Source organism: Alosa pseudoharengus, unplaced genomic scaffold (assembly GCF_046254945.1).
Source record: "Alosa pseudoharengus isolate Yale_2024_CS ecotype anadromous, Long Island Sound unplaced genomic scaffold, YU_APseudo_1.1 YU_APseudo_1.1_scf_20, whole genome shotgun sequence".
Lineage (NCBI taxonomy): Eukaryota > Metazoa > Chordata > Actinopteri > Clupeiformes > Clupeidae > Alosa > Alosa pseudoharengus.
The window spans coordinates 19,997,304-20,016,589 of NW_027468664.1; the positions used below are offsets into that span (position 1 = coordinate 19,997,304).

Genomic DNA, 19,286 nt, shown 5'->3' on the forward strand with positions numbered 1-19,286 from the left:
GAAAAAGAAACTCCAACTAGCCTAAATCTAACAACAGATATTTTTATCCCATCTTTGCCAGTATCCAAGCAACATACATCACTATTTTTTACTAGGCTTGTATAGCAACATTTCCAGCACAACCAGAGTGAAAAAAGGAGCAGACAGAGCAGGAGGAAATTGCAGCAAGCCTTTAGCTCGATGCCTGGGCTCCTTGTATGGCTGAGCGAGAATGTAGGTCCCTGGTGCTTTTCCCAATAAGAGAATGAAACATCGAAACAGAACTGCTTTTTGACACAAGGCGATTCATGCTACGAGTGTGTGTGGAGACACTCAAAAAGCTGAGCTTGACACATAATAATAACTGCAGGAGAATACCTTGGCTTCATAATTTCAACCTTGATGATTGTCATTGAAAAAAGAGTTTAGAGGCTCATGGAGCATAGAGTCATGACTCAAGGTTCTTGAGTTTGGAAACAGATGTGTCCACAGGCAAAGGTAATCATTTAGTTCATAAAGGTGGCTGAATGACCATATGCTCATGTGCACATTAGATTGTTAGAATCTGTTGTCTTGCCAGCTGCTACACTCTCATGCAGATGGACTGAAAAAGAGGGTGATATTGCAAAATGTTGCTTTAAATGTAGGTGGCAATGAAGAATTTCCTCAAGTAAAACAGAAATCCACGGCCTTCTTCATTGTTAACCAAACTACATCCAAACTGGAACGTTATTGTAACCAGAGTTGCACTTTGAAAGTCCTAAATCATTTAAAGGGCACAGATCTCAGAATGCCTGAAAAGTGAAAAATTCCAAAACCCTACCCAGACATGATAGGGTTAACCTGGTATGACCGCCACACAACGCCTCAAAACAAAAACAAAAAACAAAGCATGCCAGTTGATAAACGTTTTGTGTGAACAGAAATGGTTTCATAACTGCACCAGCTTATCAATAGTAGGCCTAACGACCGGCCAGACCAGCGGATGATGTAATGGAAGGGACACGTGAGACACAGAGTCCCCGGGCAGGATAACATTTTATGAAAGATCAATCAATTAAACAGACATCCTCCCTGGGGAGACACTGGCCTAATACAAACACTGTGCCACTCATATCACAAAAAAGATTTTCATAAACATCATCCTGTATGAAGCACAATGATAACAATGTCCCACAGGCTTCCATCAGCCTTTTGTCTCAAACAAGTCTGCTCATTTCCATAATGTCATCACTGTATCATATATTCTATTTCCCAATGCTAATCTCCTGACTCCATTGCCTGCTACTCCTTTCATTCGTCCACAGTTTCTCATCTCAAACCTCCCTGCAGCATGTGGTGTCTCTCTGTCTTCCCTCGTGGGTTCGTACAGTGTGGCGATGCTCCGCGAGGTCAGCGTCTGAATACTTTCCACAAAATGCGGCCCAGGGGCGCAAATAATAATGTGCTGGGATGCTCTCATTATCGACTGCCCTTCGCACTGCCCTCTGCTCCGCTCTGCTCTCCCTCACAGCCCGGCTCCGCATCCGCCTCTGGCTGAAAGGATAGGCCGCAGCGAGTCGAACGAGGACTGTTTTTTTTTCACACGGGTGCCACGGCGTTGTCCTTGTGATGGTTTATTCACTTATCTATTTACTTTAAAGTGTGACTGGCAGGTTGGAAAGGCAGACGAGTATCAGTGTGAAGTCACCACTCAATGGCTGTCTCTCTCTCTCTCACACACACACACACATAGCCTACAGAGGTAGGTTTGAGTTTGACACATTGTGTGTGTGTGTGATTGACATCTGTACACACTGTGACCCTTCCTCAACGACCCCCAGCCTCATTATATCAGCAGTGGGAGCTGGCGAGGATGACATTTTCATCCTCATTAGAACACCACATCATGGAGTGAAGACCATCAACGTCATATCTAATGAGAGCAGAGAGCAACTTTACCGCTTCTGCATGATGCATCTTTACAGCTTAAGAATGCTGCTTCGGGCTTGGAATTTTGCAGTGAAATATTATACTTAATCTCCTATTCTTCTGCATTTCTAACGCCTACCCTAAAGTATTCCATGACACAAAGGGCAGAGCCTTCATACACAAGTGCGAGCGTGTTGTAATGTTTTAGCCCGTTGCTTTTTGCAATCTAAATGTGTACGTCTGTGTGTGTCAGCCTGACTCCCTAGGCACAGTTTCACCCTCTTGACAGCCAGGTCTGGGAAAATGCTCACAGATCAAAGCCAGAGACCAAACTGAATGAAAATCCAGTAAGAGAGCCAGACACACATACACCAACCATTCTCCTTCAACATCTCATATACTGTAGCCTACAGAACGTTTGGGTGTTGGTGCAGCCAACCCTACGACACAAAAAATGTGTCACTGAACTCTACATCTTCACTTCGCCTGAAAAAGAGGGGCTCCAACACAAAGATGTTTCTCTCTTACTTGTAACCATCACAAAAGGGTACACACAGTCTCTCTCCATGTACCTCCCTGTCTAGTCTTTCATAGAGCAGGAAAAACACGCCGCCACTGTGGCACGTGCGGATGAGGAGAGGGAGAGGTGTGCCGGTCGAACTACCTGGTGCTGAGAGAGAGAGGGGACATGTGGGATGGGACAGGCTGTGCTAATCACTGGTCTTCTTCCTGCAGGTAAACTAGACTCATTTAAGCTCAGTGAGGCATGACGGGCACACTGGTTGCACACTGTAGAAAGCATGCACACAGACACACACTGAAGATTACTCGAGTGTATGCCTGTCTGAAGACTGTGTGTTTCTGTGAAGACGTCTTTATAGATTTTAACATGTGGAGATGTGCTATGAGATACAAAAATAAACATACATTTAAAGATGAAATTTAGAACAGAGATACAAAATAAAGTAGGAAGCGAGGTACACATTCATTACACTGTTGGTTCTTTATTTGAAAGGCAAAACAAATGCATCCTGATAATTGCCTGTAGCATATACATGTCAATCCTATGATGAAATAAAAACCTGCGCCGCTAGATGGGTAACACCAGGGATTTAGTTTAGCTGAGAATCAAATCAGAGGAGAAAACAGCAAGCCCCATCTCGACCCCACACCAATAATTTATACAGTGCCCTCTTTCTTTCGCTCTCTCTCCCTTTCAGTCAGGGAGAGTGGGAAATGGTGTCTAGGAGATAACTCAATTAACAGCACAGAGATTTTGCTCTGCTCAAACGAGTAGCTAGGGGGGCCACTCTACTTTAAGACAAAGTGAAAAGTCCTCGGATGAGTGTGTGTGTGTGTGTGTGTGAGAGAGAGAGAGAGAGGGAGAGAGAGAGAGAGAGAGAGAGAGAGAGAGAATGTTGGCTGTATGGTTATGAGAATACCACACTGAATTCACACTTAAACAGTCTGTTGCCATGCCCCCAGGGACACTCACTACCACATTGAGATGTTCTCTGCTCTATCCCCCCCCCCGTCCCTAGCTCTGCTGTACTCTCTGCTCCCGATTACAGCTTGGTAAGATCACTTAGTAGTCATTAAATGCCATTAAAGCTCGACTCAGTGGCCGCAAAACAGGAAAACATAATTCATTACTTAACAATCATCCCGAAGCATTAGAGAGAGAGAGAGAGAGAGAGATGCCCTTTTTAAAAGCAAATGTTTGAGGATTTTGTGCAAACAAATAAATCACAAAGAGCAGCATTACACATCAAAGGAGTACATGAAAATACTGAGAATGCAAATTACACAGCATTTTAAACTACACTTAATTATATTCATCCTAATACAACAACATCATGAGAGAAATCAGTCCTAAGCTTCTCATTTTGCATGTCACTTCTTAAACAAAGTACAGGCTTGTCATTGCAACTACACAACTAAAAATGAACACTTTCAATTTAAAAAACCTGATTATATGTACACAGGATGAATTATCCTGACACACACACACTCACACACATATAGGTGATTCTCATAGGATCAGTGTTCAACAACATTCAACATTACATTCTAAAGGCACTTAATAAAACAAACACTGTGGTTACTTAAGCCGCTAGAAGGCACTTTATACAATCACTGCACTGGCGTAGCAAGGGGTTGTGGTAAAGCAGAGTGACGTTGCCTGGGCATCAGGAGAGACACCACATGGCTGTGAATGCTGCAACAATGCCATTGAGAATAGCCACACTGTATCCCATATGAAAGGAGTGTCCAGTCATTCGCCTGCAAACACAGTACAAGACAACAGACACAGTGAATGGGTGGGAAAGAAAATGGAGGACTGATTAGAGTAACACAATGTAGGAATTCGTCTTTTCGTTCATTTTTAAAGGTACTGGGTTTGGCACTAAGCAGATACCCAATTTGTCTAAAACCGACGAAAAGGGTTGCACTCCTACCTGCGAAAGCAATGTCTGAGGAGCGCAACGGTCGGGAGGTAGCATAAGTTACCCTACTTCAGACAAATCTGTTATTACAATATCCGAGTATGAAAAAAACCCACACTGGGTACCACCTGTGGCTCATATAATTAGTTTTTATTTATTGATCAACACTTCAACAAACGATGCATGGCTTGCCACAATTTGTGTGCAAAGATAAACATCTGCAATCATACTGTGAACCTTAGGGAAAAGCCATCCTCATTAGTCCACCTGTAGAAAACATGCATAAAGTTTACTGTTGGGCTTTTAAGCACGTATAAGATAGGATAGCAGAGATTACATCAGAGATTACTACAATGAATAGGAGAAAAATGAGGAGGGAGGGCCAAGGAATGGGCAGAGGAAAGACTCAAATCTAGGTGGCCTTCATCCTTTTGTGGAAATATTGTAATTACAAGTTCTGAGCACATGACTCATTGCAGAAAGTTGTAATTACTAGTGAGAACGTTTCCAAGTTATAACATTGATTGGTGTGTCACTACTAAAAAAAAAATGCAAAGGATGGAAGCTATTAATAAATCATGCCGTCTATTAAATGTGTATGGAAGTGTATTTTATGAATAGAAAAATTAACTAGACGCAAAATGCTAATTTACTGACTAACCACTGATCCATCTCTAACACCCAACACCTCTCTGTAATATTTTATTTTGACAAAGCAAACCATAAAAAAAGTGTTAAAAGTGCAGTCAGGGATTTTACGTGATTTCAAGCCCATTTGTTGTCAAATTCAGCAATCATCTCCTCACGACCTCCAGCTGCCCATTGTGTGAGTACACTGTAAAAAATCCGGTCTCTGTAGGCAGCCAAAGCTCCGAAAAATGGAAACAAAGTGGAGCAGCCTGTCCCCCAAACAAATACGAAACCCTGCGTGGAATTTCTCTGGGAATACTGAAGGTGGGGTGAGCTGCCTCTCGGGTGTGTTTAGTTTGGTTCTTGGTTAAAGTATAATGTACAGTCTTTTGCACAAAAGCGTCAGCTAATAAATTTAAACACAAACTAACACAAAATCCGTGTCTGTACCTTTAACAGATGTGTTTATGATAAGTGGTTAGGTTATCATTACAGTTAGTGGCTTTGTTTGTTTGTCTCTCCGTCAAATTTCATAAACCTTGAAGGACGGGTGGAGCAATTTCCAAGGAAGAGGCCATTACATTTGGACCAGATCTACCGTATTTTCCGGACTATAAGTCGCTCCGGAGTATAAGTCGCATTAGTCAAAAAATGCTCATGAACAGGAAAAAAACATATATAAGTCGCACTGGACTATAAGTCGCATTTATTTAGAAATGTATTTCACAAAATCCAAAACCAAAAACAGAGACTATGTAACTGGACTATTGAGGCCAAAAAGATTAATGTTAATGAAGATGAAGGAGTGAAGGCAGCCAAGAGGAGGGCTGGAAGGTCTAACTGTAAAGCAAAAGATTCACTGAAAGAAAATGCCATGTGGTACACCAAAATTAAGATAAAATGTAGATAATACAATGCAATCAAGCATTTTGGGCAATGTGGAGTCACAAGCTGGCAGCAGATTAAATGTTCATGAGAGAGAAAAAGATGGTTTTAAAAGGACGTGACCGAAGCAAGCCAGCCATAGACCTATAGGCCCGAAGGTAATTGTAAAGCAATTTACAAAAGATTCACTCAACAAAAAAGCTGATATAGCACATGAAAATTTAGCTAAAAATGTGGAGAATGCAATGCAATCAAGCATTTTGGGCAATGTGGAGTCACAAGCTGGCAACAGATTAAATGCTCACGAGAGAGAAATAGACGGTTTTAAAAGGACGTGCACAGACCGGTTTTAATAGGACGTGCAGACTAGTGTTGTCACGATACCAAAATTATGACTTCGATACGATACCTGCCATAAATATCACGATGCTCGATACTAAAACGATACTACGGCGAAATCCTAAGATATCTGGAGAAGAAAGGACTCATACCTCCTCCAAGTGTATTGAGTCATTTGTGTTAAATTTGGTGCACTTTTGTAGTGTGTAGGTCAATTCTGGGTTCTAAACTTCTAAACTTCCTACATAATGATTATTTTTTTATAGTCTGTAAAATAGTAGGCCTACTTTCTGTGATTAAGTCCTTTATTGTTTGTTATAGTTAATTTACATTGTGTTGTGTTTTGGCAATAAAGTAGCTTTAAATAGCCAAACTAGGCTAGATCAAGGTCAGTGTTCAAATTACTGCATGCAAATCACTGAATACTATGCAGAGGGGCCTAATCTTTAGGCCATCTGATGTACAGTATAGGCTACCCTAGGCCTTCCCGTGTTCATGGGATTTCTTTGACAGTTGCAAAGGGGAAAATGTGAGGATAGTCTTCTTTGCGCCCAGTGTACAAGTACGACGTTCCAACCACTCAGGTCTTCGTCAGATAGGCCTACACCATTACCTGTTGCAATATATCTGTGTGCATTACTACATTACGTCTATTTCTTTGATAACATGATTTGCTAACACGTACTGTAACAATACGCCGCTATTATTATTAGGACTCAACACGCTTTGGTGGTATTATGCTGTGGGCTTTAATTAGCGCATTTCGGGTAGCCTATCCTACATCTGGGCAATAATTATTGAACAAATTGCAGTCTACATGCCATGACAAATATTACCAGTAGTAGGCTACTGACCGAACATGAAATAGATCGTTTACAAGTTATGGTAATGTTATTCTGGCGTGAACATTGCGCTTTCATCACGTTAGCACCCTATGATTACAGCTCGTTATGTCTCGTCAAAATTCATTGATGAAGGAAGGTTCGCTTTATCCCAGAGAACCATACTCGTTTCACTTAGGCTAGACTAAAACATAAGAGAAGAACTTGGCACTAACCATGTAGTCGTGTTTTCTATAGCATATTCGTTAACCTGTCGTTCTTTGAACTCTTTAAAAATGTTGGGATATGTCTGCGAGGTGTTTTGCCAAGTTCCATGCGTAGCCTACTGCTTTTAAATGACTTTGTGTACCTGATGGCTTGCCTTAATTCGCGATGTATCCGAAATAGTTGCAGATTTCACTGCACCTTTTGTTTTATCCACAAGGCCTAGAACTGTCGGCAAAGAACTATGACGTTGGCTGCGCACTCACTCACTCAGAGCTGCCTGCTTGACACGCCCACTTGCCTAGATGCGTGAAAGGAGCAGTGAGAACAGCAGTTCACACAGACACAGAACGTTATTATTTTAATAAAGTATCGATTCTAAAAACGTCTGAAATCGTATCGTTTTTTGCGTGAAGGCATCGCGATACCTTTTTAGTATCGATACACCGTGCAACACTAGTGCAGACCAAAGCTGCAGCAAGCAGGTGATATTTAGAAATTTATTTCACAAAATCCAAGACCAAGAACAGACGGATGTAACTGGACACATAAAGGCCAAAAATATTGAGAATGTTAATGAAGACGAAGGAGTGAATAGCGGCAAGAGGCAAGCCGAAGGCTGCTGACGAGTGCCCGCGCTAATTGTAAAGCAATTTACAAAAGATTTACTGATCAAAAATGCTGATGTGGTACATGAAAATTTAGCTAAAAATGTGGAGAATGCAATGCAAGCAAGCATTTTGGACGATATATTGGCACAAGCTGGCAGCAGAAGAAATACTGGCCACCTCCTGGCCACCTCCGAGAAAAAAATATGCGCATAAAACCAGGGCCTAAATTTCAGCGCGGGATTGCGGGTATTGCGCATAAGTTATTAAGTATTGAGGATAATAATAAAAGTCCCACAACTCCATCATAATGAGAGAAATTCCCACACATGTTACAGCGCTGTCTGATAACATTAATCTAATAATGGAGCGGCCTGAAAGCGTGACTATTGGCTGGATGGACCAACTCTGACTTCAATTGAACCCCATGCACGCAGGACCACTTTGCGGGTGTCTCTCTCTCTCTCGCTCTCTCTCTCTCTCTAATGTTTAGGAGACAGACTATCTTAAATCCTGGCCACCCTTGGCGGGGGACTTTTATAGGCTGCGCAAAGCACAGCACCTTTATTTGTGGCATGGCTTGTACTGTTTGATATTGCTAAATATCGGGACTGATGGCCACTGAAATCTGTGGGGTATTTGATGGTTCATGTATGAAAGGGTGTTGGGATTTCCATCCGCTTATTGCGAGATAAGGCATCCGCTTTCATTTATTCATGGAACGTGTATTGTGCTGAAATGGAAACCTTATTCCGTATAGCCAAAGAGGTCTACGATAGCCTAAATTTAGTTTTTTTTTTTTAATTCTGCATGATTTGCTTTTTTATGAAATTCGTAGGCTGATGGCAGCAACAATTGTGTTTAAATGTAGGTTACTGCTTCAGCCTCTAGCAAGCTCAGAAGGGGGCGGCATGCAACTGGTAGCTTGAGAGCAAGGTGTTAGAGACTCGTGGTGTAAGACAATGACTTTTCATTGGCAACAATATTAAACCAACCAACAATATAAAATATTAAGAAGAGCTCTTTTATGAGTTACATTGAAACAAAATTATTACTGGCCTTTATTTGTCCGAATCTGAGGCCCGGCTATAAATAGAATCCCCCATAATTTGAGGATTTAGGTATGCACGTGTGCTTCAGGCATTGCGCTACCACTAATCTCTGACTGAAAGTGCACAGAACTTGTGCATTTGAGAGCGCTAGACAGTAATGTTTCATGTAGGGTTCATGTCAGTTAATATGAATTAACATTTAAAAACATGTTCAATTGTATATTTTTTTCATATATAAGTCACACCTGACTATAAGTCGCAGGGCCAGCCAAACTATGAAAAAAAGTGCGACTTATAGTCTGGAAAATACAGTATCTGGGTCAAAGGGTCGTGAGTGGATCTTAGGACATGGACTTGAAGGCAGCATTGGGCCTGTCTGTGGTGAGGACACTGGTGGTGGTGGGGGTGGGGTGGAGCTAGCCTTATGGGTTTGGGGGTTGTTGGTCAGCTGTTTTTAGGGATCTGGGCTTACAAATGGCACATTAGGAGGTTGCAAGTTCGATCGCCAGGGCTGTCAGCCAAATGCAAGGGCTGTTTGCAAGGACTGGCACTTTTGTGCTCTCTGAGTAAGGCATTTAACCCCAAGTTGCTCCCTGTAACTGGTTCTCTGTAAGGCACAATGAATGAGTGTGTCTGCTAAATGACAATGTAAAACATTTTTATGTGAAAGACACTGGTGCTGCTACTCCCTCCATATAAAATGTGTCAATGAAAGCTCCCACAAGAGGGATGATTTTGAAGGACAGTACACAGCATTATAATGCTCTTTTCTTATCAGTGAAATGCTTGTTAACCTGGTCTTGGTCACAACTTGTCCTGTGTGTTATCAATGATGACTTATAATGACACAAACAGTCCTTCAGAGGAAGAAGGCAAACTAATGCACTGACAGCTGCACTCTGCTCTGAAATAATACAGGCCAAATTAAACTCTACATTTTCATGAACGTCAATAAAATGTTTTTTAATGTGTCTGCATTATCCAATGCACTTTTCCATTATGTGCCCATGTCTAAACCTATCCACGCCCAGGCCTCTCTGATAGCTGCCTGGAGTCCCTATGCTCTAGTTCTACTCGGCCATCAAGCCATCAGGCCACATTAGGGGAACCAAATGGAGTGAACAGGAAGAGGGGGGGGGGGGGGGGGGCAATACATATCGATTCCCCACACAGGATTATTAGACTTTCTGCTGCACCATGACATGCGTACGTGCACACACACACACACACTATAGGGAGACTGATCTATACATGTGTGCAGAGGCACACAAACACATCGTTACAGATTTACGAACAGACCACCACTGTGCCTTTAGCGCTGCCTGCAGCCTCCAGCTGAACGAGGTCTTTAAACGGCAGCAGACACACGCAACAAGCAGAATCTCTGGGGAATCTCCAGGAATCGTTACCTGTTAGGAAGATACAGGCAAGGCCCTGCTGTGTTTTTCTAGCGCAGCTTGGAGAGTTCTAACGAACACTAAGCATTATCGATAGACACAGTTCCACTGATCCTAGACCAGTGGTGGAAGGTCACATGTGAACTGGGTGGACATGTGCAGGAAAATTCCACTGGCTTGAGAGCAGGGTGCATCCACCTTTGACCTGCAATTGTGTGACTCTGTTTTTGTGTGGGTATATCGGACGAGAGGCCAACCAAGAACAGGACATGCTCTAAGGGCGGGGTGGGGGTACACCCGCCTTTGTGCCCAAACACGCACACACTCTCTATCTGATTGCAACAAGCCAACTAGATTGAAAATAAATTCAGAAGCACACATTGGAACCGTTAGTATCCTTGGATGGGTGCGTAGGCTTGGCTACATTTACACACACAGGAAACGGGACAAAGTGTCAAGGCCCTCACATAATGTGGAGAATTCATCTGGTTTCATTTGTAGTTCTCATTTCTGTGAGGCTAGTGGGCAAACCTGTCAGCTGAATGAATAGCTTTCATTAGAGTTTAAAGGTCCAGCCATTTACAAGTGTGTGTGTGCATGCGTGAGAGAAGGGGAGAAAGAGTCAAAGGAGAGAGAGAGAAAGAGAAAGAAAGAGAAAAAGAAAGAGAAAAAGAAAGAGAAAAAGAAAGAGAAAAAGAAAGAATGAAAGAGAAGGGGGGGGGGGGTAGAGTAAAATCTTAATAGAGGCGCTTATCCACTGATGGGCCTTAAAACAGTAGGTTTCCGTGGAAACACAGCCACAATGGACCTCATCAAACAATCAATTTTCTTTATTGCCAACAGTCTACTTGCACGCTTGTCTATGCAGCACCAGAGCAATAAAACTATTCAAACAGAGCAACCAATTTGAGATTTCACCATTACACACACAAAAAAAGAAAAAACATAAACATGTCCCTTCCAACCATCCCAGACCAATCATTTAATATTATGAGGCTAACGATAAAAAACACAAAAGCACACCAGGCTGTTCGAGCTGCTTCCGGACTTCACGCCCAAACAGTGTTTTTTTCGGGGGAGTGGCTGGAACATTCATAAGCACAACACTACGCTGTGGAGTAAAGGCTGGGGGTTGGTCGATAGTGGCCCATCCCAAACCTGGGTCGATAACCACTCAGTGAACTCTGGGAGAGTGAGAGGGTAGTGTCGAGGGGCAGAGGGTGGGTGGAGGTCTGCCTGGGGAACTGGAACTTAGATGGCTGGGTTGCTCCGGCTGTTGCCTGTTCACTGGTTGTAGTTTCAGCATGACGCAGCATTACACCCACCACCAATCAGTGATGGATGTCGCTTCCGCCAAGCCAGCTCTTCCCGCGTAGGTGGTGACGCAGAAGATTAGGTAAAAATCCGTACAATAAACAAACAAAACGTGCTCCGACACACACAAACACAAACAACTGTCTGAAAGTCAGGAAAGAAGAAAAATAAGTCTTCTCTACTTGGCCAGCTTCCTTTTTACAGCACTACCGATCCAAAGAGCTTCTTTTAACTAAAAAAAAAAGAAAGAAAAAAAAACTCCGCTTCACTGGGCCTGAAGAGCTGCTAATTAAACTTAGTGTTTCATCTCCTCACCTCGAGGAGGTCAGGAGGGCTGCTTTCAGGAGCTGCCTAATGCCATCGTGGCCCCGCAACGCACTCTTGCTGTGCTCCTGCCAACAACCTCTCGCAGTGCCTCAGAGCTATGCCCGCTGATCTGCGGCCGGACCCGCTGTCAGCCCGCACGCTCAGACTCCGAGTGACGTGGGAGCCTGAGCTAACCGTCGGCACTGCAGGCTCTGAACTGAAGTAGTGGAGAGGATTCATTTTAGGATAAGAGATGTACGCCACTGAAGGTCCTGACCAATGGGGTGGGGTAAGGAAGGGGCAAACAGTCAAAACAATTGGGACACAGCAATGAAAACTCTTCCTCTTTTTCTTCATTTCCGTTATTGTTATTCTCTCTCTCTCTCTCTCTCTCTCTCGTTACTGTTCCCCTTTTTCTGTTACTAAGGCAACTCAAGCAGTATTTTGACTTCAGCTGAGAAAAACACTGTCATTACTTCAGTCCTCTCTTATCACTGTGTCTGACAAACCGCCTCAGAAACTGCTCGGTCAGATAAACAAAGGGTAGGCAGTGTGGTCCTCTTAAAGACACGCTAAAAAGATCATATCTGAGAAATACACCCACTTGCAGGTCTCCATTTTGTGTCAGTCCAAGCTCATTTCACATGCATACTATCCTCATCCATTTATGGCTAATTAATGAATGCAGATATTTATGAAGAAGTTTATGGCATCTTCAATAGAAAATCTGCAATCATCAATATATTTTTCACTTGACAAGTCCTAATGGCTTCTACACACAGTTGCGTTCCGTCAACGCATGCAAGTGGGTGTTCCCGACGGTAGCCATGCAAATTACTTGAAGTATAACCGTAATTTGATTGGTTGGTGCCGTCCGTCGATTGGCTTGATTGGCCGGTGCCGTCTGTCGGTGCAGCAACAGCTGAACTTCTCAACGCGAGCGACAGGAGATACGCGACGCAACGGACCCACAATACAGTTCGGCAACGGATGACGTGAGCCCATGTAAAGTGAATGGGATGCGTCTCCAGCACTGCAACGCACGCAGCTGTGTGTAGGAGCCGTAATTCTTCTCATTACTTGAGTAGGCTACTGACTTTGAAGTACCTTAAATAGGAGGATTCTGACTCCAGTATAAGTAAGCAAGAGTTTTATCTATTTCCTTCTACAAATAATTTAAGAGACAATTTCAAATAGAACGCAACAAAAAGCGGAATTGAAAGCATCAAAGTAACTCCCAACACTTGAGTACAACTCAAGCTACAAAGGTTTATCGGACCAACATTACCCTACCCAATTTTCTTCCCATGTAGCCAATTTTTTCCCTAAATCATAGCCACTTGTAGCATGAAACACAGCCTATACAATACAATGTGCTCCTGCTCACAGCCAGAATGGTGACAAATGGAATTGTGTACGAATCACGATGGGAAAAGAGCGATGGGCCACAGGATAACAGGAAATAGATGATGGATGGACAGACAGTGGCAAAAGCTCTTTATGATAACATCAGGGAAGGCTCTTACTGTTTGTGTGTGTGTGTGTGTGTGTGCTGGATATTTTGTGGATATTACTCTAACCAGAATGTTGAAGGAGCTACTAAAGCTAAGGCTACATGCCAGTCAGGTAAATAGATGCCATATCCTACACAGAACATGAGCCCAATCAACTCCATAGTTACGCTTAAAAAACCTTGATATATTAGGGCGGTGAAGACAAATGAATGGTTTCTTTGTTAGCATTCTCAATTTCTACACTATAATACCAGAAAAAATCTAAGCAAGTTAAAATACAGTATAGGCTGGTAGCAACAGACCACTCTTAATCCATGTTCATTGTGCTCTGAACTGTCTAAGCATACTGCCAATAAACCTAATTGCTTTCTTAATGAAAGAGTGATCGCTACTGGTGAACAGGTGAACTGTGGGGTGATCATATGAAACTGTAATTAAACAATAATAGCCTCCATCAGTGGGCTAATCTAGCCATTACTAACTTTAAAACATAATATTTTATTGTATTGAGGACCGTTTCTATTTGTTGAACACATCAGAGTATTTGTAAAGCATATTAGTGACCACATGAATAAACAATAAGAGGGCATGACTTTCCCAGTGTAGTGCATGGTTACATAACATCATTGTCATCATGAATAAGGCTTGAGTCATGAATGTCAAAGTCTTAAAGAAACATTAGGAATTTTAGCTGGTTACAAACAAGATCAGTAGAACCACAACTATGCCAAGTTATTTTTCAGTCAGCATGTTTCTTCATAAATATTTCAGAACTACAGTATATGTAAATTCATGCTTGGTCACATTACATGACAAAGGTCTCAACTACTGTTTCTTTTTTTAAACACGGATATGATGAGCTAGTGACTAGTGATCTAGTATTGTCTGTCTTTAACATGACTGGCCATATTACACCAAAATAATCAGAGGCTACCTAAAGTTGTAAAAAACATACCTCAAAAAGTGGCTTTGAAAGAAGTTAATGGTACAGTACTGTATTTGTGTCCCAATTTATTTTGTATCTTAGACTGTTTTGTGTTCGGTTGGTGAGATTAGAGGTTGGATCAACTGAGATTACCAAGGAACCTGTCTATGGCAGGAAAATTGTAGAAAAGGTCAACAGAAGGCCAATGGTGTTCGTTAAAAGATCAATTTAGCTCTAAATCAATTTAGACGACATGCACACATCTTAAAAACAGAAAAAAAGTTTATACAAAATGAGGATTACAACAAGTGACTATAAAGATACTCCCCCCCCCAGTTATCCTTTTCTTTCTCTCTTGCTTTAGGGTAACAAACGTCATTTCTTAATGTCCAACTCCACTGAAACTCTTCGTTTCTACATCTATGTGTCTTTGCATGTAGCCATGTACGCCCATTGCTCGGTCTCTCATTAAAGCATCATATTATGGAAGTAGGGTAGGGCTGGCTTGCATGTGCAACGAGCCCAGCAGCATAGCTGAAGCCACAGCAGGCCAATTTCAGAAGAGCTTTGCCAGCTCTGTCGTGTCCGTCTGCCTGGTCCAAAGATGAAAACCAATTACAGCGAAATTGCTTTTCTGTTCTCCGCTGGGCCAAAGCGTGTCTGTGGGACTGACTGAAATCGGAAGGCTAACACTACCAGGCACGCCAGGAAAAAAAAAAAGAGAGAGATTCATTCTATCGGACATGCTACACCATCACTGAAAGCACACGGCGGAAATGAAGAAAAAAAATGACTGGATAGGCATAGAGAGTGTAGACGAGAGGCGGAAGGTCTCTGCCCTTCCTTTTTCCTCTCGCCGCCTCCCTCACTCCCTCCCTCTCCCAATGTTCCGTAAAAATGGTGTTTAGTTCCCTTGGTCAGTCACAGACAAGGGACTTGCTTAGTTACAGCGTAATAAATTCAGACCGACCCACTGCACAGCCCAAGATATATGACTCTGGGATATATAAGGAGGGGACAAACAACTACAGCAAGCTGTGAAAAGAAGTCCAATCATAAACCATAACAACATAAACAGATCAACTGACCAAGTACAAACAAACCATTAAACACAAATGTGTGTGTTTATGCTGAAGTGTGTAGTGTATGCTGACATTTTAAAAAGGGAAATAATATTTAATTAGATCTCCATATGTATATGCTCACCTCAATCTTGAGGAAGACAGGGAGGTTGGAGGAAACGTGCCAGGGTCATAGGAGTCAAAGTAGGTAAGCGTCCAGGAGAAGCTGCAACAGGAGATCCCAGCCAATGAGGAGAGCACCAACAAACTCCAAAACCCTGTTTAAATAAACAACATAGTTAGGTACACATCAGCTTCTATTCAGTGGGCATTAGAAAACGAACTTAAGACAAAATACATGTGTTTTTTAATTGTTCGAAACTTCAACAGTCTTAAAAGTAGCCAACAACTGTACCAAAAGTAGTTTGTGCCTGTGTTTCCTTGCAGGCAAGCCGCTGACGAGAACATAACAGAATGAAACAAGGGGAAACGTCGTTTCTTAAAAAGCTATATTAATATGAAGCATACTCAATCATTAAAATCCAATTCACAAACCTAGTAGTCTGACTTCTGTTCCGTCTTCTCTTATTATTTTTTCTGCTTTAAGCTCTGAAAAACAAGTACAAACATGACAATGTTTATTATGCATTAAAAAGAAAGAGAATCTAGCCTGGGTTATGTGTTGGTTTGTAAGTTAATGCAACTGTATTCTTAAGAAAAATGACAAAATAAGTGGCTTCACAATATTTCCTTACCTTTTAAAATAACATAGATAAAGGCAAAAAACAACGCGATGACAGACACAACGATGACGCAGAGGAGTATTGATAGTATACGGGCGGGCCATTGCTTTCTGTCGCTCTTGTATTTTTGCTGTGGAGATGACTTAATTGACATAGACATTCCTTGCTGAGATGTTTCGTGGAGAGAAGCTCTCTTAAAGTCTGTTCGATCAAGTTCATGGCTGCTTACATCCTTGTCTAACCCGTACGCAAACATTAGCCTTCGAGCTAAAGGCTCAGTCGCCAACCTGGCACCACCGTCGGGCGCTCCAGCGTTGTCAACACGGGGCATTTCTGAGATGCGACTCAAGAAAGCTAAACAAGTCGAAATTGTACTACACAGTCATAAAACTAAGCCTACCTAGTCACAATAGCTAACTGGCACCAACGAAGACCGCCTGCAACGCCTGCCCAATCTTTGCTAGCGCTACCTGAAGTTTCTGGATGTAATCCAAACGCACCTCTGCAAAAGGTTCAGTATTCAGAACGTGAGAAGACTATAAAACAACAGCTAGGACGTTTAACCTAAAGTGACATTTCCGTGTAAATACATTCAAAAGGTTGACCGAATTTGCCATATGCGAAAAATATAACCTCTGAGGTTGTCGCAAAGTTTGTTCAAACTTTTTAAAACACCGCGGCTTCGGCTTCCGTGTCCGACGGGAAACCCCGCCTGTTGTACTTTTCACCAATCACAATCATACAGGTTCATGAGATGACGGGACACTCTTTGGACTTGGTAACTGTCAATCAAAAAGAGAGCCTGGGATGTAGAAAGACTTATGAAAACCGAAAACGCAGGCCCATAGCAAGTGGTTGGGCGGTCGCCAGGTTTTCTCCCATTTTTTTCCTCGTCTCCCCCATGATAGGCCACTAAAATGGCATATTCATAATCTTGCAAGGCCTTCAACTGATTTGAGAGCCTAAAATAGTAATCAATTGAAGGAGTTAAACTGTCTTCCTGCTTGACCGAAATGCTTTTGATTGCTTTAATGTTTGTGGGCCTAGGCCTACATTATTGTATCATATTGAAGATAGTGGATGCTGACGACTTGCTGTACGACCCAGAAATGCCATTGTTTCATATTATATGCTTTGTCACAGTTAATGTTTTATTTTCTTCAATCTCGTTCTCAAATGATTATGACTTAACAGCTGACAGTTAAGACTCAATTCGATTTCATGAAATGATGGTGATTATGATGTGAGCCTTAAGGCTAGAGGGCAGTAAAATTAGCTTAATTGAAAATTGTCTTTTCTTGTGTGGAATATTTCTTCACACAGTTGACAGTCAACAACCCACTCTGAAAGAGCTTGTAATAAACACAGAATCAATGTGTTCCCTTTATCTCTGAAATTCATGGCATGGTGCCAGTCTGACTGTATAGAGGGGGATGTTCAACGAGGTGCCAGCAGGCACAGGGAATGGTGTTCTCTTTCATAGCACCCAGACAATGAACTATTTGACACAATGCTCTCAGTCGATGCTTCTGCTCTGCCCATTGTTGTGTGAGATTGAAGTTGCACATTTTACACTCATTTTTATTTATCTCGCCATTTTGCTATCATGTTCCCTTTATGTTACTATCATAGCCTGCTTTTCTTTTCCCATCCATCCCATGCCGTTCACCTCCCCACCTGCCTTCACCCAGACATGGGCAGTATTTTAATTAGATGTATTTAAAATATGTATTAATTACTTTAGTGTATTTTCTCATTTGTATTTTTCAGGATTGGAAAAAATCAAATGTAGTTTGTAACAAAATACTTTGAGGGATTGTATTTAGAGATTTCAAATACATTTTTGCCTCACATAAGGCAAATTCCATCACTCAGTTCAATACCATGACAATAGGCTATGCTTATCATAGTCGCTTGATGGTCTTTTGGACCCCCACCGTCGACTTTAAGGCACCTAATCCTAACCAACCATAATCCTAACCAATCCTTGACTAACCCTATATTTTTGCTATACACTATCACTATACAGATTGTACATGGAAAAGGTTGTCATGTAAAGATTCCCAAGAGTCCAAGCTTTCAAATGGTGTACAACATTACTATGCTACATAGCAATATGGTGCATACAATTGATTTAGAATGTTGGGGGGAGGTGGGAGAGGCGGGTAGGTGTGCCGTGGAAGGCGCACTGTTTCATAATTAATAAATTGACAACTGAGCAAAAGTGTACTTGAATTATGTCCATTGCCAGTACTGGGGCCAAGGGCAGGAACAGATATCTCCTCTCTGTGTCTTTGTTGACAGTTTTCTCTGCACAGTGAAGGCTTGGGGCCCTAGCCAAATACAGGCTTTAATTCATTCTGTTCAGGCTAGCCTCTGTTCAGCCATGCTGAGACAAACTCATTGTGATCAATGGGGTTAGATGACTCTGTGACACATGCCATAGTAGAAGGTCTACGATACTCAAATCAAAATTGGTTACAGTAATTTGGTGGCAATGTTCTTGTTGAGTTGTGATTGGTAAGAGGTATCAGTAATGTCAACCTCTTTCAGCTAGTTGGTGACAAACAGATCAATTTTGGGAAGCTACTCTAGTCTAAGTTCATGAGAAACTGGTGAATTAACTTTTGTGATGCTACTGTATTGTACAATAGCTCTGTGTACAGTTTCAAGAATGAATAGCCTTCATGTCCTCTGATTAATCACTATCACTGCCTCCCTGTCTGTGGTAGCCTAGTACAAATGAACATCAATAGATGTAGTGATGACCTTGTCCATACAAGAAAATGTAATAAAATAGGCTATACAGTACAGTATCAGACAGCACACTCCACTATCTTTTTTTTTCTTTTCGAGAATGATAGTCTATGTGTCATTGTTGTATCATTGACATTGTATTGGCTCTGTTTCTCATCAACTCAGTGCTGTTCCATGATAGTTTGTCGTTTGTATCTGTGTGTGAAATGACGTTCTGCCCTAATGAAAAATGTTGATCACAAAAAAGTAAATGGATATAGTCTGGTGGGTAGGCAATGTTTAGTGAATTAGGATTTAGTGACACTTCTAATTCAACACAATGGAAATCAAAGCTGGGTCTATAGGCAAGTTTCAACAAGTTAGTAGTATTCC

General features: G+C 41.9%; 1 protein-coding gene across 1 annotated transcript; it reads right to left on the reverse strand.

Annotated features, from left to right (window-relative positions):
- Positions 1 to 2,869: 2,869 nt before the first annotated feature.
- arl6ip6 (ADP-ribosylation factor-like 6 interacting protein 6) lies at positions 2,870 to 16,852 on the reverse strand. Its single transcript, XM_076296833.1, has 4 exons — positions 16,170 to 16,852; positions 15,970 to 16,023; positions 15,560 to 15,692; positions 2,870 to 4,173 (listed from the first exon to the last, which is right to left on the reverse strand). The coding sequence occupies exons 1-4, from the start codon at positions 16,486 to 16,488 to the stop codon at positions 4,080 to 4,082; spliced, it is 600 nt and encodes a 199-aa protein (XP_076152948.1). The 5' UTR covers positions 16,489 to 16,852; the 3' UTR covers positions 2,870 to 4,079.
- Between the last annotated feature and the right edge of the window lie 2,434 nt (positions 16,853 to 19,286).

What these genes read in the sequence shown, in the direction of transcription:
- arl6ip6 (XM_076296833.1), bottom strand. Translation starts at nt 16,488, where the DNA reads ATGCCCCGTGTTGACAACGCTGGAGCGCCCGACGGTGGTGCCAGGTTG. An exon ending in AACAGAAGTCAGACTACTAG is followed by an intron (nt 15,693 to 15,969) that starts GTTTGTGAATTG and finishes TTATTTAAACAG; the next exon opens with GGTTTTGGAGTTTGTTGGTG. An exon ending in CTGTCTTCCTCAAGATTGAG is followed by an intron (nt 4,174 to 15,559) that starts GTGAGCATATAC and finishes CTGTGTTTGCAG; the next exon opens with GCGAATGACTGGACACTCCT.